The 22,412-nt window shown below is 41.1% G+C and overlaps 1 protein-coding gene across 1 annotated transcript in view; it reads right to left on the bottom strand.

The window, feature by feature from the left end:
• Nucleotides 1-1,008: 1,008 nt before the first annotated feature.
• frem3 (Fras1 related extracellular matrix 3) overlaps nucleotides 1,009-22,412 on the bottom strand; it is a 42,708-nt gene continuing 21,304 nt past the window's right edge. The window contains exons 4-24 of the mRNA XM_061679798.1: nucleotides 22,113-22,343; nucleotides 20,901-21,026; nucleotides 19,236-19,487; nucleotides 14,094-14,243; nucleotides 13,813-14,022; nucleotides 13,436-13,633; nucleotides 12,355-12,519; nucleotides 12,094-12,276; nucleotides 10,814-10,944; nucleotides 9,507-9,665; nucleotides 8,882-9,185; nucleotides 8,678-8,809; nucleotides 6,417-6,748; nucleotides 5,950-6,142; nucleotides 5,766-5,870; nucleotides 5,394-5,521; nucleotides 4,689-4,823; nucleotides 4,470-4,596; nucleotides 4,203-4,390; nucleotides 3,775-3,921; nucleotides 1,009-1,551 (exon numbers count right to left, since the gene is read on the bottom strand). Of these exons, the coding sequence (XP_061535782.1) occupies nucleotides 1,009-1,551; nucleotides 3,775-3,921; nucleotides 4,203-4,390; nucleotides 4,470-4,596; nucleotides 4,689-4,823; nucleotides 5,394-5,521; nucleotides 5,766-5,870; nucleotides 5,950-6,142; nucleotides 6,417-6,748; nucleotides 8,678-8,809; nucleotides 8,882-9,185; nucleotides 9,507-9,665; nucleotides 10,814-10,944; nucleotides 12,094-12,276; nucleotides 12,355-12,519; nucleotides 13,436-13,633; nucleotides 13,813-14,022; nucleotides 14,094-14,243; nucleotides 19,236-19,487; nucleotides 20,901-21,026; nucleotides 22,113-22,343 (4,139 nt within the window). The remainder of the gene's footprint in view (nucleotides 1,552-3,774; nucleotides 3,922-4,202; nucleotides 4,391-4,469; nucleotides 4,597-4,688; nucleotides 4,824-5,393; nucleotides 5,522-5,765; nucleotides 5,871-5,949; nucleotides 6,143-6,416; nucleotides 6,749-8,677; nucleotides 8,810-8,881; nucleotides 9,186-9,506; nucleotides 9,666-10,813; nucleotides 10,945-12,093; nucleotides 12,277-12,354; nucleotides 12,520-13,435; nucleotides 13,634-13,812; nucleotides 14,023-14,093; nucleotides 14,244-19,235; nucleotides 19,488-20,900; nucleotides 21,027-22,112; nucleotides 22,344-22,412) is intronic.

Genomic DNA, 22,412 nt, shown 5'->3' with positions numbered 1-22,412 from the left:
GTTCCAAGTCAATGAGACAGTCAATTGCTGTAATAATAACAAACCTTTTAAAAAAAAATGCAGTAAACTTGGAAATTCTTTCATGTCATTCAAATAAAGGCTGCCTAAGCTGATTACATACAGTTAGCAGCTTTTTTTTGTGTGTGTGTTTTTTTTTTGTTTTTTAGTGTTTCATGCATTTGAAAACAAAATGAGATAAAAAGGAAAGGGACTTTTACAAGTAAATAGGTTTAAAAGGGGCAACTGCAGACATCCATTACTCCAAGACTCGTATATCCAAGGGTGGGGAACCTTATACCCCATATTTGGACCCCCATGCAAGTCTAAAAATAACCTCAGGAAATGTTAACCCGAAAATGCTCAACATTATATACAGTGAACCCTCGCTATTCACAAATTCACCTGTTTGCTGAGAAACTCACATATTTGTGCTCGTCCTGCGTATGATGTCGCAAGATGACACCGAAAGCCTGGCTAACAGGAAAATAAGTATGCAGAAGTGATCAATGACTGTTCTAAGATCTTTGCATGTCAGGCAGGAGCAAAATTTAGCCTGGGTTGTCAGCGAAAGGTACGAAGAGTCTTCACCGCATGTCTGTTTGTGCTCAGCTGAATTCAAATCTGTAAGTCAGATCTTGAGGGGTAATGATAGTATTTTCGGATGCTAGTTTGTGGTATATTTCTGGTTAATATTAATATTAATGTTCATAAAACTTCACGTAGGCAGGGCGCCATAAAATTTTGCAGTGGTCTCTTATTTTTTTTCCACAGCTGCATTTTGAACACTTGTTCGATCATATTTTTGTTTATTAATCTGTCAATTTAGACAAAAAAAAAAAAGATTCAGGGCCTCAGAAAAGTGGATCTCGGCATACGGAGCCCCGTCAGAGTGGTTCTGGTACTGTTTTCAGTGCTATACATGTTGGGAAATGAAGGCACAGTGGTGGAGGAGAGTACTATCGTCAATAGGTGGGGGGGCGGGTGGATGGTGGATGGGGCCCACCACATCTAGACCTCGGAACTATCCGAGCCGCCCCACATCCTGGTGGAACCTCGGTTGTAGGCGGCGGATGATGAACTGGTGTAGGGGGAAAACTGGCTCTTTTCTTTCTTTTTGCGCCGCAACAGCATCGCCACGGCGGTGGCGATCAGGCAGGCCAGGACGATCAGACCCGCCAGGCCCACAATCATGGGCAGGGTGGAGCTGTCGGGGGCCTCCCCGCCGGAGCTCCCCACTAAGGGGCGCTCGAGCGCAGGGTCGTGCTCCAAGCCTGCGGACCAAGGGTGGCGCTGGCTGACCACCACGCGGTCGGCTCGGTCCAGGGCAATGTGCTGGATGTTGGTGCCGCGGTTATTGTCGGCGGCGATGTCCTGGGCGATGCCGGGTCCCGAGACGACGGGGGCGGCACGGCGCTGACGGTGAAGGGCTGCATCCAGGGAGGAGGACAGGCTGTGGTGGAGGTGTTCGGCGCTACGTTTGCCGCGGTGGGCGTTCTCTCTGGAGCGGACGGTGTAGATGGCGTGAATGAACCACTCCCGGCCTGCAGCCACCTGCGTGTCAGAAAAACACAATTGGATGGACCCGCTCTGGGAATTCTCTTGATTTTCTACAGCAGGTTTCCCCCAGCCTTTATTTAACCCAAGTAAATCCAGTGGTGCCTTGAAATACAAGTTCAATTGTAACTTAAAACATTTGTATCTTAAATCGTTTCCCTTAAAAATGAATGGGAATGCCATTACGGTAATCTGTTTGTGTTTTTGAGGTTTTTTTTAGTAATACTGAGACTGTAAAGAATTAAACAGTTTTTGCATCATTATTGAATGCTGCAATCGAGTTCAACATGCTGCTCCTTTTGGTATGCCCGGCTTGGCCACTGGGAGACAGTAACTGTATAATACAGTCATGCAGACACAAACGAAGAAGAATAGACTCCTACTACTACTACTACTACTACTACTACTACTACTATCCAGGTAATTGTAGTGTAGCCGTTTGGCTAGCTTTTTGTCCAGCAAGACCTGTTTAGCTCACCATCACTAAGTTCGCTGTAATAGTAGTCATTTTCACAGAGGATAAAGAAAATATGCCTGTGGGTCTCGTTATATTATCTGTCTACTTGTGTTGTTCGTTTGTGTTCAAAAGTCCATTGTTTATAGGGGTGTAAAACTGCGATTCTCAGTGCTAACTGTTAAGCTTGTCAATGGGATTCTCCATGATGTGTTAGCATTAAGCTAGCGGGGCGTCCTTAAGGCAATGTAGTTCGGTTGTTTTAAATATACAACGTGTACTTCTCTTTGTTGTATGCTTAATTTTACAGCAACGTCAACTGGGAGTGGCATAAACAGCTTGGAAACTCTTCTTGAATAAATATTCACTAGTTGCCCAACTGCTGAGTGTGAATTGAATTGAGTTGCGTTTACTGCCACCATACAGCGCTCGTATCTGAAGTTTGTGCTCACAAGTCAAGGCAACAAATTGTCAGAATGACGGCTCATATCTATCTATCCATCCATCCATCCATCCATTTTCTGAGCCGTTTCTCACTAGGGTCGCGGGCGTGCTGGAGCCTACACCAGTTGTCATCGGGCAGGAGGCGGGGTACACCCTGAACTGGTTGCCAGCCAATCACAGGGCACATACAAACAAACAACCATTCAAACCTACGGGCAATTTAGAGTCTCCAATTAATGCATGTTTTTGGGATGTGGGAGGAAACCGGAGTGCCCGGAGAAAACCCTAAAAAAAAAAAAAACCTTAGGGATATAAGGATTTTGGGTGAAATTTCAGGATGAACCTAAAATGCACTATAACCTTTACAGGTGAACTTAATTTGACGACCTAAAAATTTGAATGCACCTGTCCAACTAGTCAATGTTTCAGTGTTTGATCCATGAATGGACCAATACATTTCCAAGGATATGCACCTTTACGCTTTTCTGTGATTCTTCCAGTCTCTCTGTTGCTACCTGTTCATGGCACTCTGACATTTTTATTTCAGTGGCCTCTTCCCTCTGAAAACAACATGTTTAAGGCCTTGTAATCGAGAGCTGCTGCTGATCGATTCTTATGTCATTTTGATCGCACAATATCAAAATTTGACAAAGAATGTTTAAATACCAATTCTAATTGAACAGGAAAATGTATGGGTCCATCGAACAGAGATTAGCGTGTCACAGTGTCAGAAGCAGGCTGCAGAGATCCAGAAAGACTGGAAGAGTAACAGAAAGGCATAGAAGTACAGATCCCTCAAAATGACACTGATGACAAACAATGATCAGTTGGGCATGTGCATTCAAAAGTTCAGAGAATGTCAAATCAAGTTCACCTCTAAAGGTTATAGTGCATTTTAGGTTCATCCTGAAATTTCACACAAAGCGCAATATACAGTACCTAACTTTATGTGAATCTTGTATTTTACATTCTAAAAATCTCACAAAATTTCTTTTTCATATAGGGCCAGATATGTTCATACTTTTCCCCCTTAAAAATCATTATTTACATATACAATACACAGGTTAATTGTAACTTCTGCGGGGTCCTCAGAACTGTGAGGCTGACGCTCTAACCAGTCGGCCACCGTGACGCCCTTCTGCCATCTAGTGATCATTTAATTGTTCTGCCTGTCACTATATGTCGCTAGCATAGATAGATGAGCAAAGTTACATTTGTAGTAAATGAATAATCATTTTCAATTTAATAAAATTGGCCAATTTCCTAATACTTTTTGCGGCACAGTAGTTCGGAATAACTGATCTAGAGTGAAGCTTCCCGACCTGGAATAATGGAGTCGAGGAGAGGGTGAAGCCATCAGATCCTGGTTGTCTGACTAAAGACAAAGCTCCAGCAGTGTCGTGAGCCATTGTCGCCTTGAAGGCAACGTCACCAAACGCCGTCGCCTGAGTCTCTGGCTGGGCCTTGTCCTGAAAAGCAACACAATGAAAACAATTATTTCAGCAGTATTGAAAACTTGCTGTGTGGACTTTACTCGGTTCATTGAAGACTACAATTCACAAACATTGTCTGATGTTTACAAAGTTGGGTAGGTTCGCTTTATCAAAGGTTGTAAATTGTCTTTGAGGTTTAAGACGAAATTGGTTTCTTAAAACAGGTATGTTGGGCCCGTTGAAGACCTAAAATATTCTGTGGTGTGTCTGTCTCTGTGTCATATCAGAAAATTGAAGTAAGGAATCCAGGTTCTTACCAGGATCTTGAATCGGTAGAGCAGAGAAGGGGAATCGGCAAGGCAGCCGTACTCCTTATTGGTGGGGTTATATTTTGGAACGTAGCCATCGGCTCCGGTGCACAGGAACACTTTCTCAATGCTGCAGGAGAAGGAGTCGCCCAGGTTCTGCACCGGGTCCACCATCACGCGGCCGTAGATTGCTGAGCCTACAATAACCAAGGATGTTCATTGTGGTCCTCATTGCCTGCAAGGTTGGTTAAGATCCATCAGGTGGCAGTGTTGTACCTTCTGAAAAGGCGGCATCGGTTCCCTCCCCAAAGCCCATTGAACCATCCGACAACCACATCTCCTTCTTGGACAGGAGGAACATCTGCGTGTTGAGGCTGAACTCGGCCGCTACTGGGTCACTCACCTGAAAGGAACACCGCCAGTGGAATAAACTTCACATTTAACACTTCCAACAAAGGGAAGGTTTCAGGAGAATTCGGTTAAAGGGCCGTTCACCTGCTGGAAGCGAATGTCCATATCGAAAGTCAGAGGCTCCCTCGGATGGCATACAGGAGGGATGCTAAACTCTCCGTTGGGGGATGCAATACAGGGTACCAGCTTCACTGTGTACGTCCCAGAGTAATCCCGCACCTAAAGAATCCACAAAATCATTAAGTTTTAGTTTTAATACGCACAGAAGCTACTTTCAAAAAGTTAGGGCTATTCGGTTTTCAGATGAAATTTCAGGATGAACCTAAAGCGCATTATTACCTTGTGACCTTTTCTAAACTTTCGAATGCACATGTCCAACTGACCAACGTTTCAATACTTTTTGCATAACGCTGTTCAACTGTACCAGACTATTGCGAGGTTTCAGACAAGATGTTCTCAGAGGGAAGAGGCCATTGAGCTTAGAGTGTTACAGTGTCATCAGCAGATTGCAACAGAGATACAAAAAGGCATAGAAGTGGACATCATTTGAAATTTTCATGGATGGACACCTGTTGTGAGGTTTGGCTTTCTGCTTCATGTTAGAGATCATCAAATTGTGTAAAAAAAAAATAAATAAATAAATACTGAAACAATAAACAGTTGGACAAGTGTCAAATAAGGTACACTTGTAAAGGTTATAGTGCATTTTAGGTTAATCCAAAAATTTCGCACCCAAGCCCAATATTCCCAAATTTTTGTGAAAAGTATTATAGCGGTTTTACAACTTACGGCAAAGTCAGAGACGAAACTCCACTGTTGCATGGGTTGGTTGTGCGTGGGCTCGGTCCTGACTAGGGTCAACGTGAACGTCAAGCCCGGGTGGTCGGCACATATCACCATGGAAGACATGCTTGTCGCTAAAAAGCGGACATGTATGGCGTTAAAGCGCTCATATTTATAACTTGACCTTTTATATTGTCTTGGCCTCTTGGACTGTAAACGCTGGCTGACATTTGCTCGGATGACACCTGGTACTTTCACACCGGAAACCCCCTCTACTGTCCACCCCACAAGTGTGGAACTCCAGAAATAACCCGAGAGAGGATGTGGGGCAATCCAATAGAGACTACATTTATAGAGCACCCACCCTTGATGACTTACCTGGGTGAGTCATAACAAACTGTCCCCTGTAGCGAGCCTCCGTCTTGAAGTTGACCACCAGGCGGCCTTCCTCATTTATGCGCATGCTGGTGGGGTACATGGCCCCTGCAGAGGTTTTAAATAACATTTACGCAATTAAACACGGTGCCATGAATGCCTTTAGGGGGACAGCATCAAATCTTACCTTGCAGCTCTGACTCGGGCGGACTCCCAATGCCCTCCTGCCAGAGAATGGCCGTGTCGTACACGAAGGTGAGCTTGAGCTCTGACTGGAGGTCAAAGTGCTGCCAGCCGCCCACGGCCACGGGGGAGTGGAAGACATAGGACACAAAGAGGGGCACGCGCAGGGTGACATAGGACTGGACCAAGTTGAGTACCTGTGAAAACAGAATGTTGGTGAGAAGTCCAGTTTAAAATTAACTGGAACCATGTGTCTTTTTGGGACCTAAAAACATGGTTGGTATGCATTCTTGTGTTGCACTATTACTACACTTCACCTTCTACAGAAGTCTTCTTAAACGCTAACATCTATACTTCTACTTGAGTAATGAACGTGAATACTTTTGACACTTGTGATGAAAGGTTGCTCCAACTTAAATCTGGTCAACTGAGCTACTTCCTAACATTCTGCTGATGATCATTTTTTCCTACCTGTCCGTCGGTGCCTATGGAGCCACCGCAGTCATTCAACAACTCCGACATGTCGTAGTAACTGGTGAACTCCCAGAGACAGGCCTCCAAGTTGAGATTCCGGTAGAAGCGCAGCGAGTTGGATGAGCGCATGGCGTTGCTGTACTGGTAGGGTGACGTTTCGCCGATGATCTCAGGGTTCTTGGTGGTGTCAGTGATGAAGCCGTGACCTGTCTGGATCTCGTTGAAATCCAGCAAGTTGGAGCAGCGGTGGTTGCCCACGCGGGTCCCGTCAGGGCTCAGGGTGAGCTCGAAGTTAGACAGCGGTCTCGTGGAGATCACCGGCAGCATGCCTGTTGGAAGTACAAATACTTAAAAAAAAGACTGGTAAAAGTAGGAGTACTGATTCAATTCCTGTACTGAAGTAAAAATAAAGTACAGACTCAAAGCACTTGTACTTCAGTATAAAAATGCCAATGTCAATTATGTAGATACAATGTCCATTTAGATAACTTGGGAAAACGAAAACTTCTCTGCACACAAATTTGTTTCACTCTTTAATTAATTAAATAGTGCTTGCACTGAAAAATAAATAAATGTTACGTCGCATGTTTTTTTCTTTTTTACCAATTAAATCACCATGTTCCCATAGGCTATCTTAGTTAATGATAACAACTGAAAATATACACCTTACCTGTATGCGTTTTCCAGATTAGACTCCACCAGCTGGTGGTTTATAGGATGGCACAAAATAATGCATTTTCCACATCATTCTACTATCCGACAACATCAAACAATCCTCTTAAATAAGGCAATGAGTGGGGAATATCTTGTTTCTTCAAAGATGTGTTGCTCCATGATTCCCATTCCTCCATCCAGAAATGGGGGGACTCGAGTCAAATGACTTGACTCGATTCGACTCGAGTTGCCAGTTTTACGAATTGCGACTTGCTTTCTGAAATACTTCAGAAAGACTTGACTTTGACTTGGTAGCCACGAGACTTGACTTTAACTTGAACTACATGACTTGACAAGTCATCTAATTTAGAGTTGGAAATATGAATGAGACAGTTTGCCTTTTTTTTTTTCTTTTCTTAAAATAAGAAACGTTTTGGGGGTTTATTCGCGCCAACCTGGCAACGCAGTTTGTGTTTTTGCGCACTTGCCAGTGTGAAGTAGCCACCTGCATGAACAACGATGGCAGGAGCTCCAAAGATAACACATTTTGGATTCAAGGATTATATTGTAGATGATCTCTGCAAAAAAGAGGATTGCAACCTGCAAATTTTGCGACTCACACATTAAAGACACAAGAACGCCGTCAAATTTCATCCGTCGCTACAAAACTCACAAAGACAGGTAAGCTAATTTAACAGTTTAGCTAGCTGGTCAAAAATTACATTTCATAGACTGGTTTGGGATGATTAAAATAAAAAATGATGTGATTGTGAACGTTTTAGTACAGCTAAGTAACATAACTAGGGGTGGGGTGGGTTTATGATATTTGTCCGAACTTTTCGTTTCGGTTCATAGGCACGCAAAAGTCTCTTTTTTTTTTTTTTTTTTTCTTTCTCTCATGCACTCGAGCAGAAAGTAGCGCCTAAAATACTATGCCAACCGCAGAATGCAGACGTGAAGTGGCGTTGCTAGCGTTGTGGCAATAAAAAAATAAAAAATAAAATAAAAAAAGGTTTGGAGGCGTTTGCGGGCATGAGGAAAGAGTCGGCGCTTGAAGAGGTGCGTTATAGGTCTGCTCTATACGATCACTTTACATTACGATCATAAAAATGTTGACAAAAGTCCGTTCCACTATTAGTAAGTACAGTACAAATTGTGCGTAGCTACGTGTGAATATAATTTTCATACTACTGAACGTGTTGAAGTTTCACCATTAAATGTCATCTCTTGTGTCGGCTCTATGATAACTGCACTATGTTTTTAAAATTGAGACCACATTATATGAAACCTAGAAACAAACAGCCATTCGCACTCACATTCACACCTACAGGCAATTTAGAGTCTTCAATCAACCTACCACGCATCTTTTTGGGATGTGGGAGGAAACCGGAGTACACGGAGAACATGCATACTCCACACAGGTGAGGCCGGGATTAGAACCGGCTCTCAGAACTGTGAGGCAGATGTGCTAACCAGTCGCCCACTGTGCCGCCTACTGAAATACAGTAACAAAAGTATTTGTTTTCTGTTACTTCCAACCACTGCTGTTAGGGAAGACAAGTGTATTTGTTTTTGGTACACCATACAAGAGTGTGTTCCCTCACCATCCATATGGGGCATGTTGATCGTAAGTTTGATGAGGTTGGGGAAGTCCGGGTCATCCGGGCCTGTGTAGCGGACCTTTGCGGAGAAAGGCTCGGCTCCAACGGTGCCTTGGATCCGCGGTTGACACATGCCTGCCAATAGGTTAAGTTTGAATAACTAGACGCCCTCCAACCGAGGCTATGTTCTTCACACTATCTACTTACCTTCCTCCTTGCTGATCGCAACGATGGGGCTGGAAAGCTCTAGACCAGCGTCGCCGTTTGCATTGAAGGCCCTGGTGGCGCACTGGACCCTGGAGCCTGCTTGGAAGTAGATGGAATCCAAGGTGATGGATTTAGTGTTGGTAAAGAAGGTGTTGGTGTCCACCTCCCTCATGGGACTGGTCACGCCGTCAGACCCGGTGGGGGCGCTGACCAGCCAGCGGTACTGGGTGAGGGTGTCATTGATGCTCTCGGCCGAGCAGATGGAACCGGTTTTGTCAAAGTCGTTGTATTTAGGGTTGCAGGCCTAGAAGACAGGAACACATTGACAGTGATATCTTGACTATCGAATAAGGTTGTGTCGTCAACTCTGGGAATTTTGGAAATAATGAGGGTAATCCGGTATTTGCGCAGCCTTCTTCCGCACCGGACGAAGCACTAAATGCTTACTAAGTTTCATGAACATTCAGCGGGAAGGGGTATGTCGCTCAGTTGATATATGCCGCCAGTAGATGGCCGATTACGTGCTCAGTCACGGAACAAATTAAACTCCTAAGGTACCACTGTACTTCCGTCCTAAATTGGAGAGTTCAAAATGATACTGAAACAAAGAGGGCGTCACACTTACCGTCACACACACAACTGGGTATCCGTTGACCGGGTTGGGGCTGTCTTTGGTTTTGGCTGTGTCGTCGTACATGAGCAGGGAAACCACGTTGGGCACCGCCGGGAAGGTGACGTCCGCCACGCTGTCCATCTCCTCGATGTACACAATGGCTTTGTTCATCTAGCGAGAGCAGACAAGGCAGCGTTAGATGGTTGTCAACTTCAAAGAAACTACTCGCAGCGTCAAGTTAGCTGTAACAACTCAAGTTTTTAAAAGTACGGGTTTCACAGTTTACACCTGCGTTGTTACGTGGGGTTGTAGTCTTCTAATAATCTAGTTATTTCTCCGACTTCTAGGTTTTCCTTTGCCACAGAAATTCCTGTTGTTTTTTATTGGCAAAACTGACGATCCTACCGCTATTGGGCAATTTGAATAGAAACTGCTTTGCATTTTCATTTGTTTTGAACTTTTAGATTCTGAAATAAATATGATTAGAAATAATTTAAACCAAATTATATTGCAATGCGATACCTTACGATGCAATATATTGTGAAACCATACATTACAATAGGGATACATTATGATATGATACAATCTGATGCGACACATTACAATATGACACAAAATGATATGTGATATGGTAGAATACAACAATTACAATATGATAGATAGATAAGACAGACAGACAGACCTTAATCAAATTGGACTACATATGATGCATTATTATGTGATGCATTACGTTATGATATGATGCAATACATTGCAATAAAATACATTACGATACGATATATTAGGATATGATGTGATATGTTACAAATGATATGTCGATATGATATGGTACAATACAATACGGTAACTACAATGCGATACATTACAGAACACTGTGATATAGTACGATGTGATAATTACTATCGGCTGCATTGGAATGCAATATCTTATGATACAATACAATAATTATGATGATATTATGATGCGATAGATTTTGATACAATACATTATGATACGACAAACGATATGACAAAAATTAGATTTAGGTGCCCCAATTACTGGCTACTTACTGTATATTATATAATTGTGACCCTTGTGATGTAGCGCCAGATGTTTTTTTTAAGGACTATGTGGCCTTGAATGGAACTTGGGTCACAATTTAGTTGGGCTATTTCTTACATTCTGTTTTTAGCTCCATCTGATGTTAACCCCCCGCAGCCCACCCCACCGCTTTTCTCATTCCAAAGCTTTTTATAAGGCATAGTGGTTCCGGAGTGCTGACAAGCAATGCCAGCTGTTGCCGGGCTATTTTTTGCGCATTTGTAGCTATGCGCCATCACCTGTATCTCTGCCACCATGTTGTCATCGGGCTTCATGTGCACTGTGAAGGCCTCCCTCATCTCCCGCTCGCCGTCATACAGGATCTCGATCTCCACGAAATGCTCCTTGTCGCCCTCTTTGAACTCCACGTCTACGGAAAATAATGTCAGCCTTCATCCCTTGTACAGGCACTCTTCTACTTACGAACATTCAACGTATGAACATTTCAGACATGCGAACACATGCGTAATACGGCGTGATACAGTCATACCCTGACTTATGAGTGCCCCAACTTTATGATTTATTTATTTATTTTAGTTACATCCCATCGCTGGGCCGATTTTATTTTATTATTATTATTATTATTATTATTTTTAAATGAATTAATGTTTTTTTTTTGTTTGTTTGTTTTTGCTTTGTCTTGCAAGCAACACTTAAGCACGTGTCCTAACAAAGTGAGTGGTGATTAAAAAGCTAGGAAGTTTAGCATATAACTGAACAGTTCTTCAAAAAAGATGCAACGTGTGCTTGTTTCAAGCTGTTTATCGCCACTTCCAGTTGAACTTCACTGTAAAACCAGATGTGACTGGTCAATAGAAGGTGCTAGGGTGGCACCTCACCAAGCACGGTGGTCACCACATTACCGTACTTTCCTTGAAGACAAAAAATAAAATACAAAGGTATTTATATCTATTTTTAGATGAGCAGGAAAAATAGTATATAGTTATCTGATTAGCGATGCACCTCTGGTTTGGGGCGCACACACAGCACCTTTACCCATTTACCTAGCAGCTCCTCTTCAATGCCATAGATAGCACCAAGGTAGGACGCAATATTCCTGCACCCCGAGTTCTCCGACTTCACCTCCTGACATGTGTTATTAAGATAAACAGATGCCATCTTGCACAGCTCGGCAACTTTACGAGTGGCACAGACCAAAGGTTTGTCAGTTTGTTCGTTTGGCCTAGTGGTTAGTGCTAGTTAACACTGAAGCCGGTGAGGGCTGCAGCATCGGTTCGATCCTCGATCAGGACCCCACCGGACGACTGTTGTGTTTACAGTAAACTTCAACTGCGAGTGACAAATAAACAGCTTGAAGCAAGCACAATTGACCTCTTAAAGAATTGCTATCTGCCAGATGCGAGAGAGAGAACAGGCCCAAAGCATTATGTAATGACAAAACAAAAACGGAATAATTAAAGATATGAACAGCTATCTGGAATGAACTTGTTCATGAGTAGGAGAGCGAGATCTTGTACTGTGATGTGGCATCACAAGGCGGCAAGTTGGGTGGTCTCACCTTCCGACAGGGGGTTGTAGTCCTCCCCGGACGTTGCCGAACCATCCTTGGTGTGCACCCTCACCACTGACACCTTGGAGGTGTCGCCCGCTCGCAGGATGGGGATCTTGACAAGAGCAATGTCACCTTTCACCTGTGGTTCTCGTACGCTATACTTGATCTCCGAAAAGCGAATGATGGGCTCTAAAATCAGGAAGTAGAGAGAGAAACCATTGAGCCCACCAGTTGAGGGTTTGGGCCACGGAGTTTTTGGTGACCTACTGTCTTTGCCATCTGTGATTTTGATCAAGGCCTCCTTCTGCTCCCCGACCGAGGCCCCGTACTGCGACTTGCTCTTGGGTGTTCCTAAGACCAGGCGGAACTCCTCGTCGTCCTCATGAACTGAGTCGTCCTCCAGCTCGACCACGCAGGGCTTTTCCGTCTCGCCTACATGGAGGTAAGTAAACGTCCCGTTGTATAAGTTGCTACTGTATTTTGAAGCAATGGAGACAACAATACATGGACAACTAGTTCAGGCTCGACTAATATTCTGTCTTAGCGTGGTCAAAAAAAATGCTCCGATAATCAAATTCCAATATTTACTAGCGAATAGAAGTGGATGGTTACAGAGGCGTTCATTTCAGGTGCTATAAAATTTAAAGTGATAAGGGTTAGCTGTTATAAGAATTGTCGGAATATAATGTCTCCTTAATGCCATGTTACCACATTTTCACCACATTTTATAAGATTTTTTGCAACCATAGTTCAAGGACTTATTTGATAGGGTGTGATACCTTACAATACCAAATGATAGCATACACTACAATACGATGCCGTATGATACATTGGAATACGATATGATGCGGTACCTTAAATAAATGGGATGTAATGCAGTACACGACTATGATACATTACAATGCAATACATTAAGATACAGTACATTATGTTATGATATATATTACAAACCATTACAATCTGAAATCCTACAAAATATTTCGATACAATTGAAATATTATATGATGTGATACAATATAATGCAATACAAAAACGCGATGTGTTCATTAATATCTGATACCATACGATGTGATACAGTACAGTACAATGCGATATGATACATTACGATATGATACAATACGATGTGATAACGATAGTTGTAATACAATAATTGTAATACGATATGAAACCATATGTTATACCTTGTACTATAGTCGTCACGTTTGTGATTTAAAAATGTTTTTTTTCTTCTCACGAACATTGCCTAAGTAAATCCAACTATATTATCGGGTATATTTAATAGGTGTTTTATTGCACCACATACTTTGCAGTACAGATGCACACTGGTTGGCAGAACAAGTGGCCTCACCTGGTAGGAAGGTGATGATGGACATGTCGGTGTTGGGTCTCTCGCTGTAATCCATCATCACTTGAGCGGTGCCCTGTCGCGTGTAGCAACGAACTGTGGACCCGATGCTGGTATCTCCACTGCGGTACACAGTTGCCTTGACCTCCCCGTCGGCCTCGTCCACCTTGTAGCTTCTCTCCTTGAACTGGACCTTCGGCACTGTGGCAACAGCAACGTTGTCATGACAGAGTCATGCCAGAATACCAGTTTTAATGCAAGCAATTCTAAACGCCTTTTTAGGTGGCGTGGGGAGGCGTCAATTATTGCATTTTTCACTATTCACGTCTGGACTTGGTCCCTAACCCCCGCGAATATGGAGGTTCACAGTCCAGACTTACCGTCCGTGGTGGTGTCATTGATGGTGATGGTGGTCTTGCTGGGTTCCCCCAGCACGGCGTTCATGGGCATTCTTAGCACCAGATCGAAGGTCTCCGGTCCTTCCAGCTCGGGTTGGCCTAAGTCGTCCAGGATGGTCACCCTGAACGTTTGCATGGTCACTCCGGGGGCGAAGTCCAGGTTTCGGCTGATGCCCACGTAGTCCAGTCCGGCTGCGTAAATCATGAATACGTGAGCGTCCTTGCGGTAACGCGACATCACAAAGCGTTGCGTCGAAAGCTACCTTCAGCCGAGACGGGCTCACTCTTCCTGGAGCGAACGGTCACGGTGGCCATCTTGGAGAGATCAGTGCCCGTCCTCCACACCTTGACCTCCACGTAGCCTAAACTCTCTTCCACCATGTACTCGGGCTCCCCGAAGTACAGTGACGGCTCTGCGGAAACACAGCAAATACTGTCGTTTGAACATTGGTCATGGCTACTGATTGTAAACTATACGTCTGTTCATTTTCTATATCGCTTTCCAGTCATAAAATGATGAGAATAAGCCATACCGTGACAAGAGTAAATTCAGTCGTCCCTCGCCATATCGTGGTTCACTTTTCGCAGTCTCTAACTGTATTGCAACTTTTTAAATCGTACGGATCAAATTTTACAGTATGTTGTGGATTTATCGCTATATCCCAGGGATTTTCCGTCAAAATCTCTGCCTCGAAGCTTCACAATGATCACTTTTCCATACTGACCAATGTAATTACAGATTCATGGAGCAATACGCACAATCCATTAGGAAAGAGTGGGTAAAAAAAAAACAGAGAATTCCCAAAGTTTGGAATCATTTCACACTTTGAGTTGTCAATCATAAGAACCCCGATGCAGCTGTCACATGGTAGTAGTAATAATGATAGTAGAGGGTAAAGATAAACAAGGGGTTTTCATTCCGCACAGGAAGTCGTAAGTCAGAATTCACATACCCCTGTAGAGCATTTTCCGATATACCTGTAGAAAGCTTGCGACTGTACTTCACACATGAGTGAACGCCGTTCATCCTGCTTTCCGATGACGGAGGAGCTAATTAGCGACAGCGAGGGGGAGGGAGCTACAGAATTCCGACTCCGGGAACATCAATTCATCACTCTTCACTTGTGTATAAAGCAAATGTTCTTCACACTATCAATGTTCTCAGGAGATCCACTGATAGCCCTTCACCATGACGGGCTCCTGACTTTAGGAGAATGAAGTCGTAACAGGATGAGTCTTTTTTTCCAGAGTTTAACGATTATGCGTTTACAAGGAAAAAGTTGTCATTTTAAGAGCATAAAGATGTAACTTTATCACAATATTACTAGAAAGAATGCATTTGTAAATTTGTGGGAAAAATTATGGGAACAAATTAATATTACGACAGTTGTAACAAAGGTTTACAGGTTTACCAGTAAAAACAAAAAATAGTAGCAACGTGATAAAAGTGACATCAGAATTAAGAAAGTTAAGCCAGAAAAGTAAAAAAAAAAATGTTATGTTGTAATATTATGAGAATGAAGTCATAGAGTCACAAGAATAACATCAGAATTTTTCGATAAAAACGTTATAATTTTAGAGTTTTAAAGTCTTTAAATTAAGTAGAGGAAAATTGTGATTTTTCAAGGAAATTATAATTTTTCTTGAGTTGTAAATTTAAAAGAAGATTGCACAAATGAATTCATATTAGAAGAAATGTTATGAGTTGCAACAAAGGCTTACGAGTTTGCCACTAAAGTTGTAATTTGAAGAGAAAAAAGTATTAATGTTCTAAAATAAAGTCAGAATGATGAGAATAAAATCAGAAAATTTAAAAAATAGTCATAAAATTACAAGAAACAAAACAGTATAACAGTTATGTTAGACTTACAAGAATAAAGTTGTAATTTACAATATAAGAAGTTGTAATGTTAGGTTTTTAAAGTCTGTAATTTAATGAGAATTAAGATGGCATATTAAAGAAAGTTTTAGAATTTTACTAGCGTTTGCGAAAAAGTTGCGATTTTAGGAAAATGGAGGTGTAACATTTGGAAAATAGTCATATTACAGAAATAATTATAATATTATGAGGAAGAAGTGTTATAAGTTTACAAGAGAAAAATCACGAGAGAGTCATTCTATGAGATTTTTTAAATGAAAGTTGTACTATAAGAAAAACTGCAATTTTTTTGTTTTTGTTTTGTTTTTTTAATGAAAAGAAGTTAAAACATTACAAGGTCAAATTCATACAGTCAGAATTGCGGGAATAAAGTCGTGGCAACAATATATTTTCCCACGAAAAAAGTCCAAATTTAAAAAAATATATATTTTAGAAATGATGAGAAAATTTTAGAAGTCCAAATGTCATATTGCCAAAACTTTCTTACCTTTAAAGAATAAAATCCTCATATTGCATAGGGGGGGAAACAAATGTTGCAAGAATAAACTACAAGGAAAAAGGGAATTAAGTTGTCATATTTGTAATATTATGAGAATAAGATCATATAATACTACGAGAAATTTTTGAGAGTATTTTGGAGAAAGAAGAAATTTTAAAAAAGTGGAAGTTGACGAGAATAAAATTTGTAACTTAACCAAAGTCATGTCATAATATTTCGAAAATAAAATTGTGATGTATTGCGAAAAATAAGTTTTAGTTTACGAGAAGCGATTTTGAAGAAAATGGAGTAACATTAAAAGAACACAATTGAGCTATATTACAAGAATACATTTGTAATTTAAGGAGAAAACCAAATTGGGGTCAGGGTATGACCTTTGCTGCAGGCGCACGTGCATTTTTAGCTGAAATAAGCTCGCGTTTTATGTTAAATTCTTGATTCTTGAGCTGAAAATGCACAATAAATTAGACTTCTGGTCCCAAGTGAAGTGATGCTCCAGAAGACACGTGGGACATATTTCTGGCCGAGTGTCATTTAGCAGCGTCTAGCTCTTTAAAGTCAACAGGAGGAAGAAGCACATAAACGGTGCAACAATGGAATCTGGCGAGAGTCCAAGTCAACGTATACAACTCTCGATCTCATTTATTTATGGTGGGCTGTTAGGCCCAGGGACGCCACCAAGGGGCCCGACCGCAATAGCCGGGGGTCTTCTCTTGTCTCTTGGGAATTTATACGTAAAGTTCCATTGTGGCCCCCCGCAGGAAAATTGCATGGGAGGGACACTGGTGCGGAAAACCCATTAGCGAATGCAGGAGATTAGCGAGGGTGAATGGAAGAAGACATGTACACAAAAGGAGGAATTTTTCATGTTTAGTGCGTCTGTAAGTCAGCTTGGTGATTTAAAACAGAAAGTCTCCCATCTACAGCACAAAACGTGCCACTAAATAATATTGAGAGGCTAAGAGTATGAAGACCATACAACAAAAATATTAAGAGAATATAGGCATCCATTTATGGGAATCAAGTCGTAATCTTACCAAAAAACAAAACAAAACAAAAAAAAAAACACCATTGTATGAAAAGTAGTACCCTAACAACATACAAAAATGTAACATTACGAAGGGGAAAAAAAGTTTTAACACTGAGGAAAAAAGAGCGTAGTTTTACAAGAAGAAAAAAAAAGAGAAATCATTTCAAAAGAAGATAGCCAAAACATTACTGCAACAAAATGTTATATTACGGCAAATAAAATGTAAAGATCATTGTTACGAGATTAAAGCCGCAAAGTGACTTGGAAAATATCATCATGTATGAGAATTCAGTTGCAATATTACAAGGATAATGTCTTACTGTTGGAGAATAGTTTCGGAGAATATATTAGAATTTGCAAGAATCAAGTCAAATTACAAAGAAAAAGAAATTGTTTTACAAGAAAAAATACACGTTTAGATACAAACATTACGACATCTCATATTACAGGGGAAATGTAAAGATTTTCCAAGAATCAAGTCATCGCCTTACTTAAAGATAAGTTAAGTTGCAATATTACAAGAATAATGTCAAAATTTTAGGAGAATACTACGAGAATAAGGAAGAAAACAATCGAATTACTCGAACGATGTCAAACTACAAGGAAAAAACTTAATAGTTTTACAAGAAAAAAAATACATACGGTGGATGTAAAATGTCTGCCACTGTTGGAATGCCAGGTATTTCTGATGTAATTTTTTTTCGATCAAGATAAATCATTTCAAAACGTTTTCGACCATTAATGTGACCTATAACCTGTGCAAGCCAATTGAGAACAATTTTTGAGAGGGAAAGTGAAAGTAAAGTTCAGCTGTTCTAGTATACTAGTACACATTCCCTGACATTTTTTTTGCTTTCTTTTAGAAGTAGGTCAAAACAATCCGACAAAAAAAAAAAAAAAAAATCTTAAGAGAAGTCATAATATGATGAGAATGAAGTCAAAATATGCTGTTTCTTTTCCTTGTCAGTGTGTCCCTTCTGGGACTTGAAAACATGCCAGTCATGTGGTTTCCCAGCACAATAGCTCCTCTCTGCAGCACCTGCTGCAGACAGAAGGATGCCCTCTGTTTTCCCCACAGTGCCGATGAGTTCACGCGAGCACGCTTGTAAGTTACTGAAATCCAACATAAGCGCCTGTCTATTCTTATCTTGTTCCGACAGGCAGAACGCGCGTGAAAGCGGTAGCTGTGAAATAGCGTCAAGCCGTTAGGGAATGGAAATAACCTGGGGTTTTGCGGTAGCTTCTGGTCGCCATGCACCTTTTGGGCTCATTAATCACGTCTGGATCCCGAAATAGCAAAACAGGAGCTTCATAGGATCACGGGCGCTCCCTGTACAAAGTTCTCGTCATGCTCGAGCCGCATAGTGTGAAGTCATTTGTAAAGTTTCTCTTTGCTAATAGGAGAAAAGTCAGGGGAAAAAATTTTTGTTTTAAAAGTCACTTACTAAAAACTTTTATTACAGGAATTTAATTAAATCTATGAGGAAAAAAAGTGTGAAATTTTATGAGATTTAAGTTGCAGTTTCCCAAGGATAAATGTATCGAATTATGAGAAACTATCAGAGTTCTGAGATTTAAGTTGTAACTTAGTATTTTCTCATCGAACTGCGAGAAAATATCATTACATTTTAGAATTACGGGATTCAAGTTGCTTCATAGGATCACATACATGCACCCGACATACTAGGTTCTCGTCACGCTCCAGCTACATAGTGTGAAGTCATTTTTCACTGTTTTGTCTTTAAAAAAAAAAAGTGAGTACATTTTTTATCTTTGATTAAAAGAAAAAAAAAAGAAAAAAAATTCTAGAAGTTTTGATCCCTCGAAGGTGGAGCTATACAATATGCAGTCTGCTGATTGGGCAACAAGAGAATCGTCATTCCACAACAGGAATGGAACAGCGTCTCGGGTTTATTGTCACAACCATAATCATGGAGAACCAAGCTGAACCGTACCAGTTGGCGTAACACGCAAATCATTCCGATCTGGACACTCACCGTCGTCGCTGTCGGCCAGGATGGTGACCTTGGCGTTGGGGAAGGAGGCGCCCACCCGGCCCCCCATGGGCATGCTAAGGGTGACGTTGAAGCTCTCCTCGTCCTCGTACAGCGAGTCGTCGATGATGATGATGCGGCAGAGCTTCTCACGCTCGTCCTTGTCGAAACGCAGCAGACTTGTGTGGTCCTCGGCCCGCGTGATGTAATCCGAGTAAGACAGCACGGAGCTAGGGATGGTGCCCGTGGCCGTACCTTGGGGGGGGAGATGAACAATTAGATATTAGAAATATATTCTGTATTATTTCAATTAGAATTTGTTGCAGAAATCAACATATGGAATGGACACCATTGGTGGAGAAGGCAAGAATTACAATTTACAATTCAAGTCGCAGGATTTTGATTATAAAAGTCTGTGAAATGTACGGTTGTTAAATGGCGGAAATTTAGCAGAATTAAGTCATAGATTATTATGTTTCCCTAATTATGAGGACATATCGCAGAATTATGAGTTATTTTATTAGAATAAAGTCATAACATTAAGAGAATTGAGTTGTAATACTACAAGAAAAAAGTCTGACCGCCATATGATTGAAGTCGTACTGTATTTTCGTAAAAAATAAAAGTTGTTCCATTCGGGGAATTAAGTCATAATACGATAACAACATGTTGTAGTATTAATTGAATTAAATTACTGAGTTGCCATTTTATGAGAATAAAGGCATGAGATTACGAAAATGAAGTCAATATCGAAAGTGTAGTTGTAATACTAGAAAAAAGGTTGGAATTTTATGAAAATTAAGTCATAATGTTAGAAGAATAAAGTTATTGAATTGTGAGGAAAATGCCGTAGAAATTAAGTGGCAAAAAACATTAAGAGAATTGAATCGTAATACTACGAGAAAAAAGTCTGAACGTTGTAGAATTCGCGTCGTGTTTTTGGGAAACAAACAAAAGTCGTTCCATTTAGAGAATCAAGTCGTAATACTTTGTGGAAAAAGTCCTAATATTACTTGAATCAAGTTAACGTATAATAATAATATACAAGAGTTGCCATTTGATGAGAATAATAATGATGTCAGTACAGAAAATATAGTTGTGATATTAGAAAAAACAATTAGGTCAAAATATTAGAAAAATAAAGTCGTAGAATGGCAAAAAAAAATGCAAGTGGAATTTTACTAGCTTTAAGTTGTTTAAAAAAAAAAAAAGTAGAATTGTGAGCAGACATTTTATGGGGGAAAAAAAGATCATCCCATTCCGAGAATCCAGTTGTAGGATGACTGGAAAAAAAGTCTTAATATTACTGTAATAAAGTTATCCAATTTCAAGGAATATCTTTCATTGTAATTTTACAAGAAAAAAAAATCAGAATTTTTGTGAATAAGGTAATATAGAATATCAATATAGAAAATACATTTGTAATACTAAGACAAGTGTAGAATTACGATACAATACTCGTAGAATCAGCAGGTTTAAATTGGAGTTTTCCAACAATGAAGTCGGTCCAATATGAGAACATATGGCTAAATACCATAAAAAAGTGGGGATTTTAGGGGAATTAAATAATAATAATAACACAATTATCTTTTCGAGACAACAATTTAATTGTAAACTTACTCGACTACAGTTGTAACTGTGGACGAATAAAGTCAATTTTCATGTTACCTTGCTGCGTGGAGCAGACGACCATGAGTTCGCGACTGGCATCTCCGGACCGTCGGACCGGCACCAGTAGCTCTCCGACGTCCTCCTCGATTTGGAACTCGGCTTGTGGGATGAACACGGTTGACTCTGTTTTTTCCAAGGACAAATCATTACCAGTTTTGTGTCTCTCAAAAGACATGTACGGTACAGCGTTCCCCCCGCTGTATCGCAGCTCATCGTTTGTGCTCCTGCTATAGCGGCGATTTTTAAGCGATTGTTTTTGTAATGGGCTTTTCCAGGATACAGCCAAGTCCAAATTGAGAGTTGCTCGTCTTCGATATAGTACTGCATTTGTGCAGCGACAATGCGGGGGAGCATTGAGCTGCGTAATTAAGAGCAAGCAGAAGAGGCAGAGGTGGTCCCCTACTAAGCTACAGTAATTGTCATTATTTCCACAGAGCATAGAATATGTGCCTGATATTTGTGTTGCCGCTCTATGTGTTAAAGTAGCAATTGTTTGAAGGTTTAAAATCACCATTACATCAATGCTAATTTCCATTAGCCCGTCTATGGCATTTCGTATTATGTGTGAGCATTAAGCTAGCGGACTTTCGTTATTATATGGTTTGGTTGATCATTTTTATTGATTAAATGTACAATGTTTAAGTCTCTCTTGTACGTTCTGTTTCTATGTGTCGCTGCTCCTCGTGTGTTAAAATAGCAGTTGTTTGAAGATTTATAATCACGGTAACATCAATGCTAATTTCTGTAAGCTCGTCGATGACATTTTGCCTTATATATTGGCATTAAGCTGGCTGACTTTTCTTAGATAAAATTATACGGTTTGCTTTAACATTTTGGTGTTTAAATGTAAAATGTTTCTTTCGATTTTGTTTTATGTGTCAGTTTTACTGTAAACTTCAACGGGGGGTGACCAATAAGCTTGAAGCAAGCACACTTTGTGTTCGTAAAACTGCGAGGGAGACTCTTCCTTTCATTTCCTCAGTGATGTTACACGAAATCTCCCATTTCTTGACAGCAAGAATGAAAACAGGCTCTAAGAAGTTCTTTAAGAAGTGTGTTTTTTATAAGTTGGTGTGTGTTATGTTGACATATGTTTAAAGTATATGGCAGGGGTAAAACTATATGGACTCTATATCGCAGATTTTCACGAGTGGGTCTGCATGTATCCACCACGATAAACAGGGGTTCACGCTATCGCCGATATATTACCGTCTCCCGGGTCCACGATCTCTACGGTGGCGACGTCTGGGAACTCCAGCACGGCCATCACCGGGTCAGAGAGCTGGATCTTGAAAGTTTCCGATGTTTCAAACTCCTGGTCGGTGAAGATCTTCACCGTCCAGGATGCCGTGGTCTGGCCCGGGTTGAACTGGACCTGCTTCTGGGATTTTCCCCGGAAGTCCTTGTCCTTCTCGGCCGTACCGTCCTTGGTCGCGATGCCTAGAGGGGAATAGATTGGGGAGTTCGGAATGAGTCAAGATTCAGGTTTTGGCTGGACTCTGGTCAATC

Source organism: Phycodurus eques, chromosome 6, assembly GCF_024500275.1.
Source record: "Phycodurus eques isolate BA_2022a chromosome 6, UOR_Pequ_1.1, whole genome shotgun sequence".
Classification (NCBI taxonomy): domain Eukaryota; kingdom Metazoa; phylum Chordata; class Actinopteri; order Syngnathiformes; family Syngnathidae; genus Phycodurus; species Phycodurus eques.
Note: the sequence above shows the minus strand (reverse complement) of the source record. Positions and strands in the feature narration are given on the sequence as shown.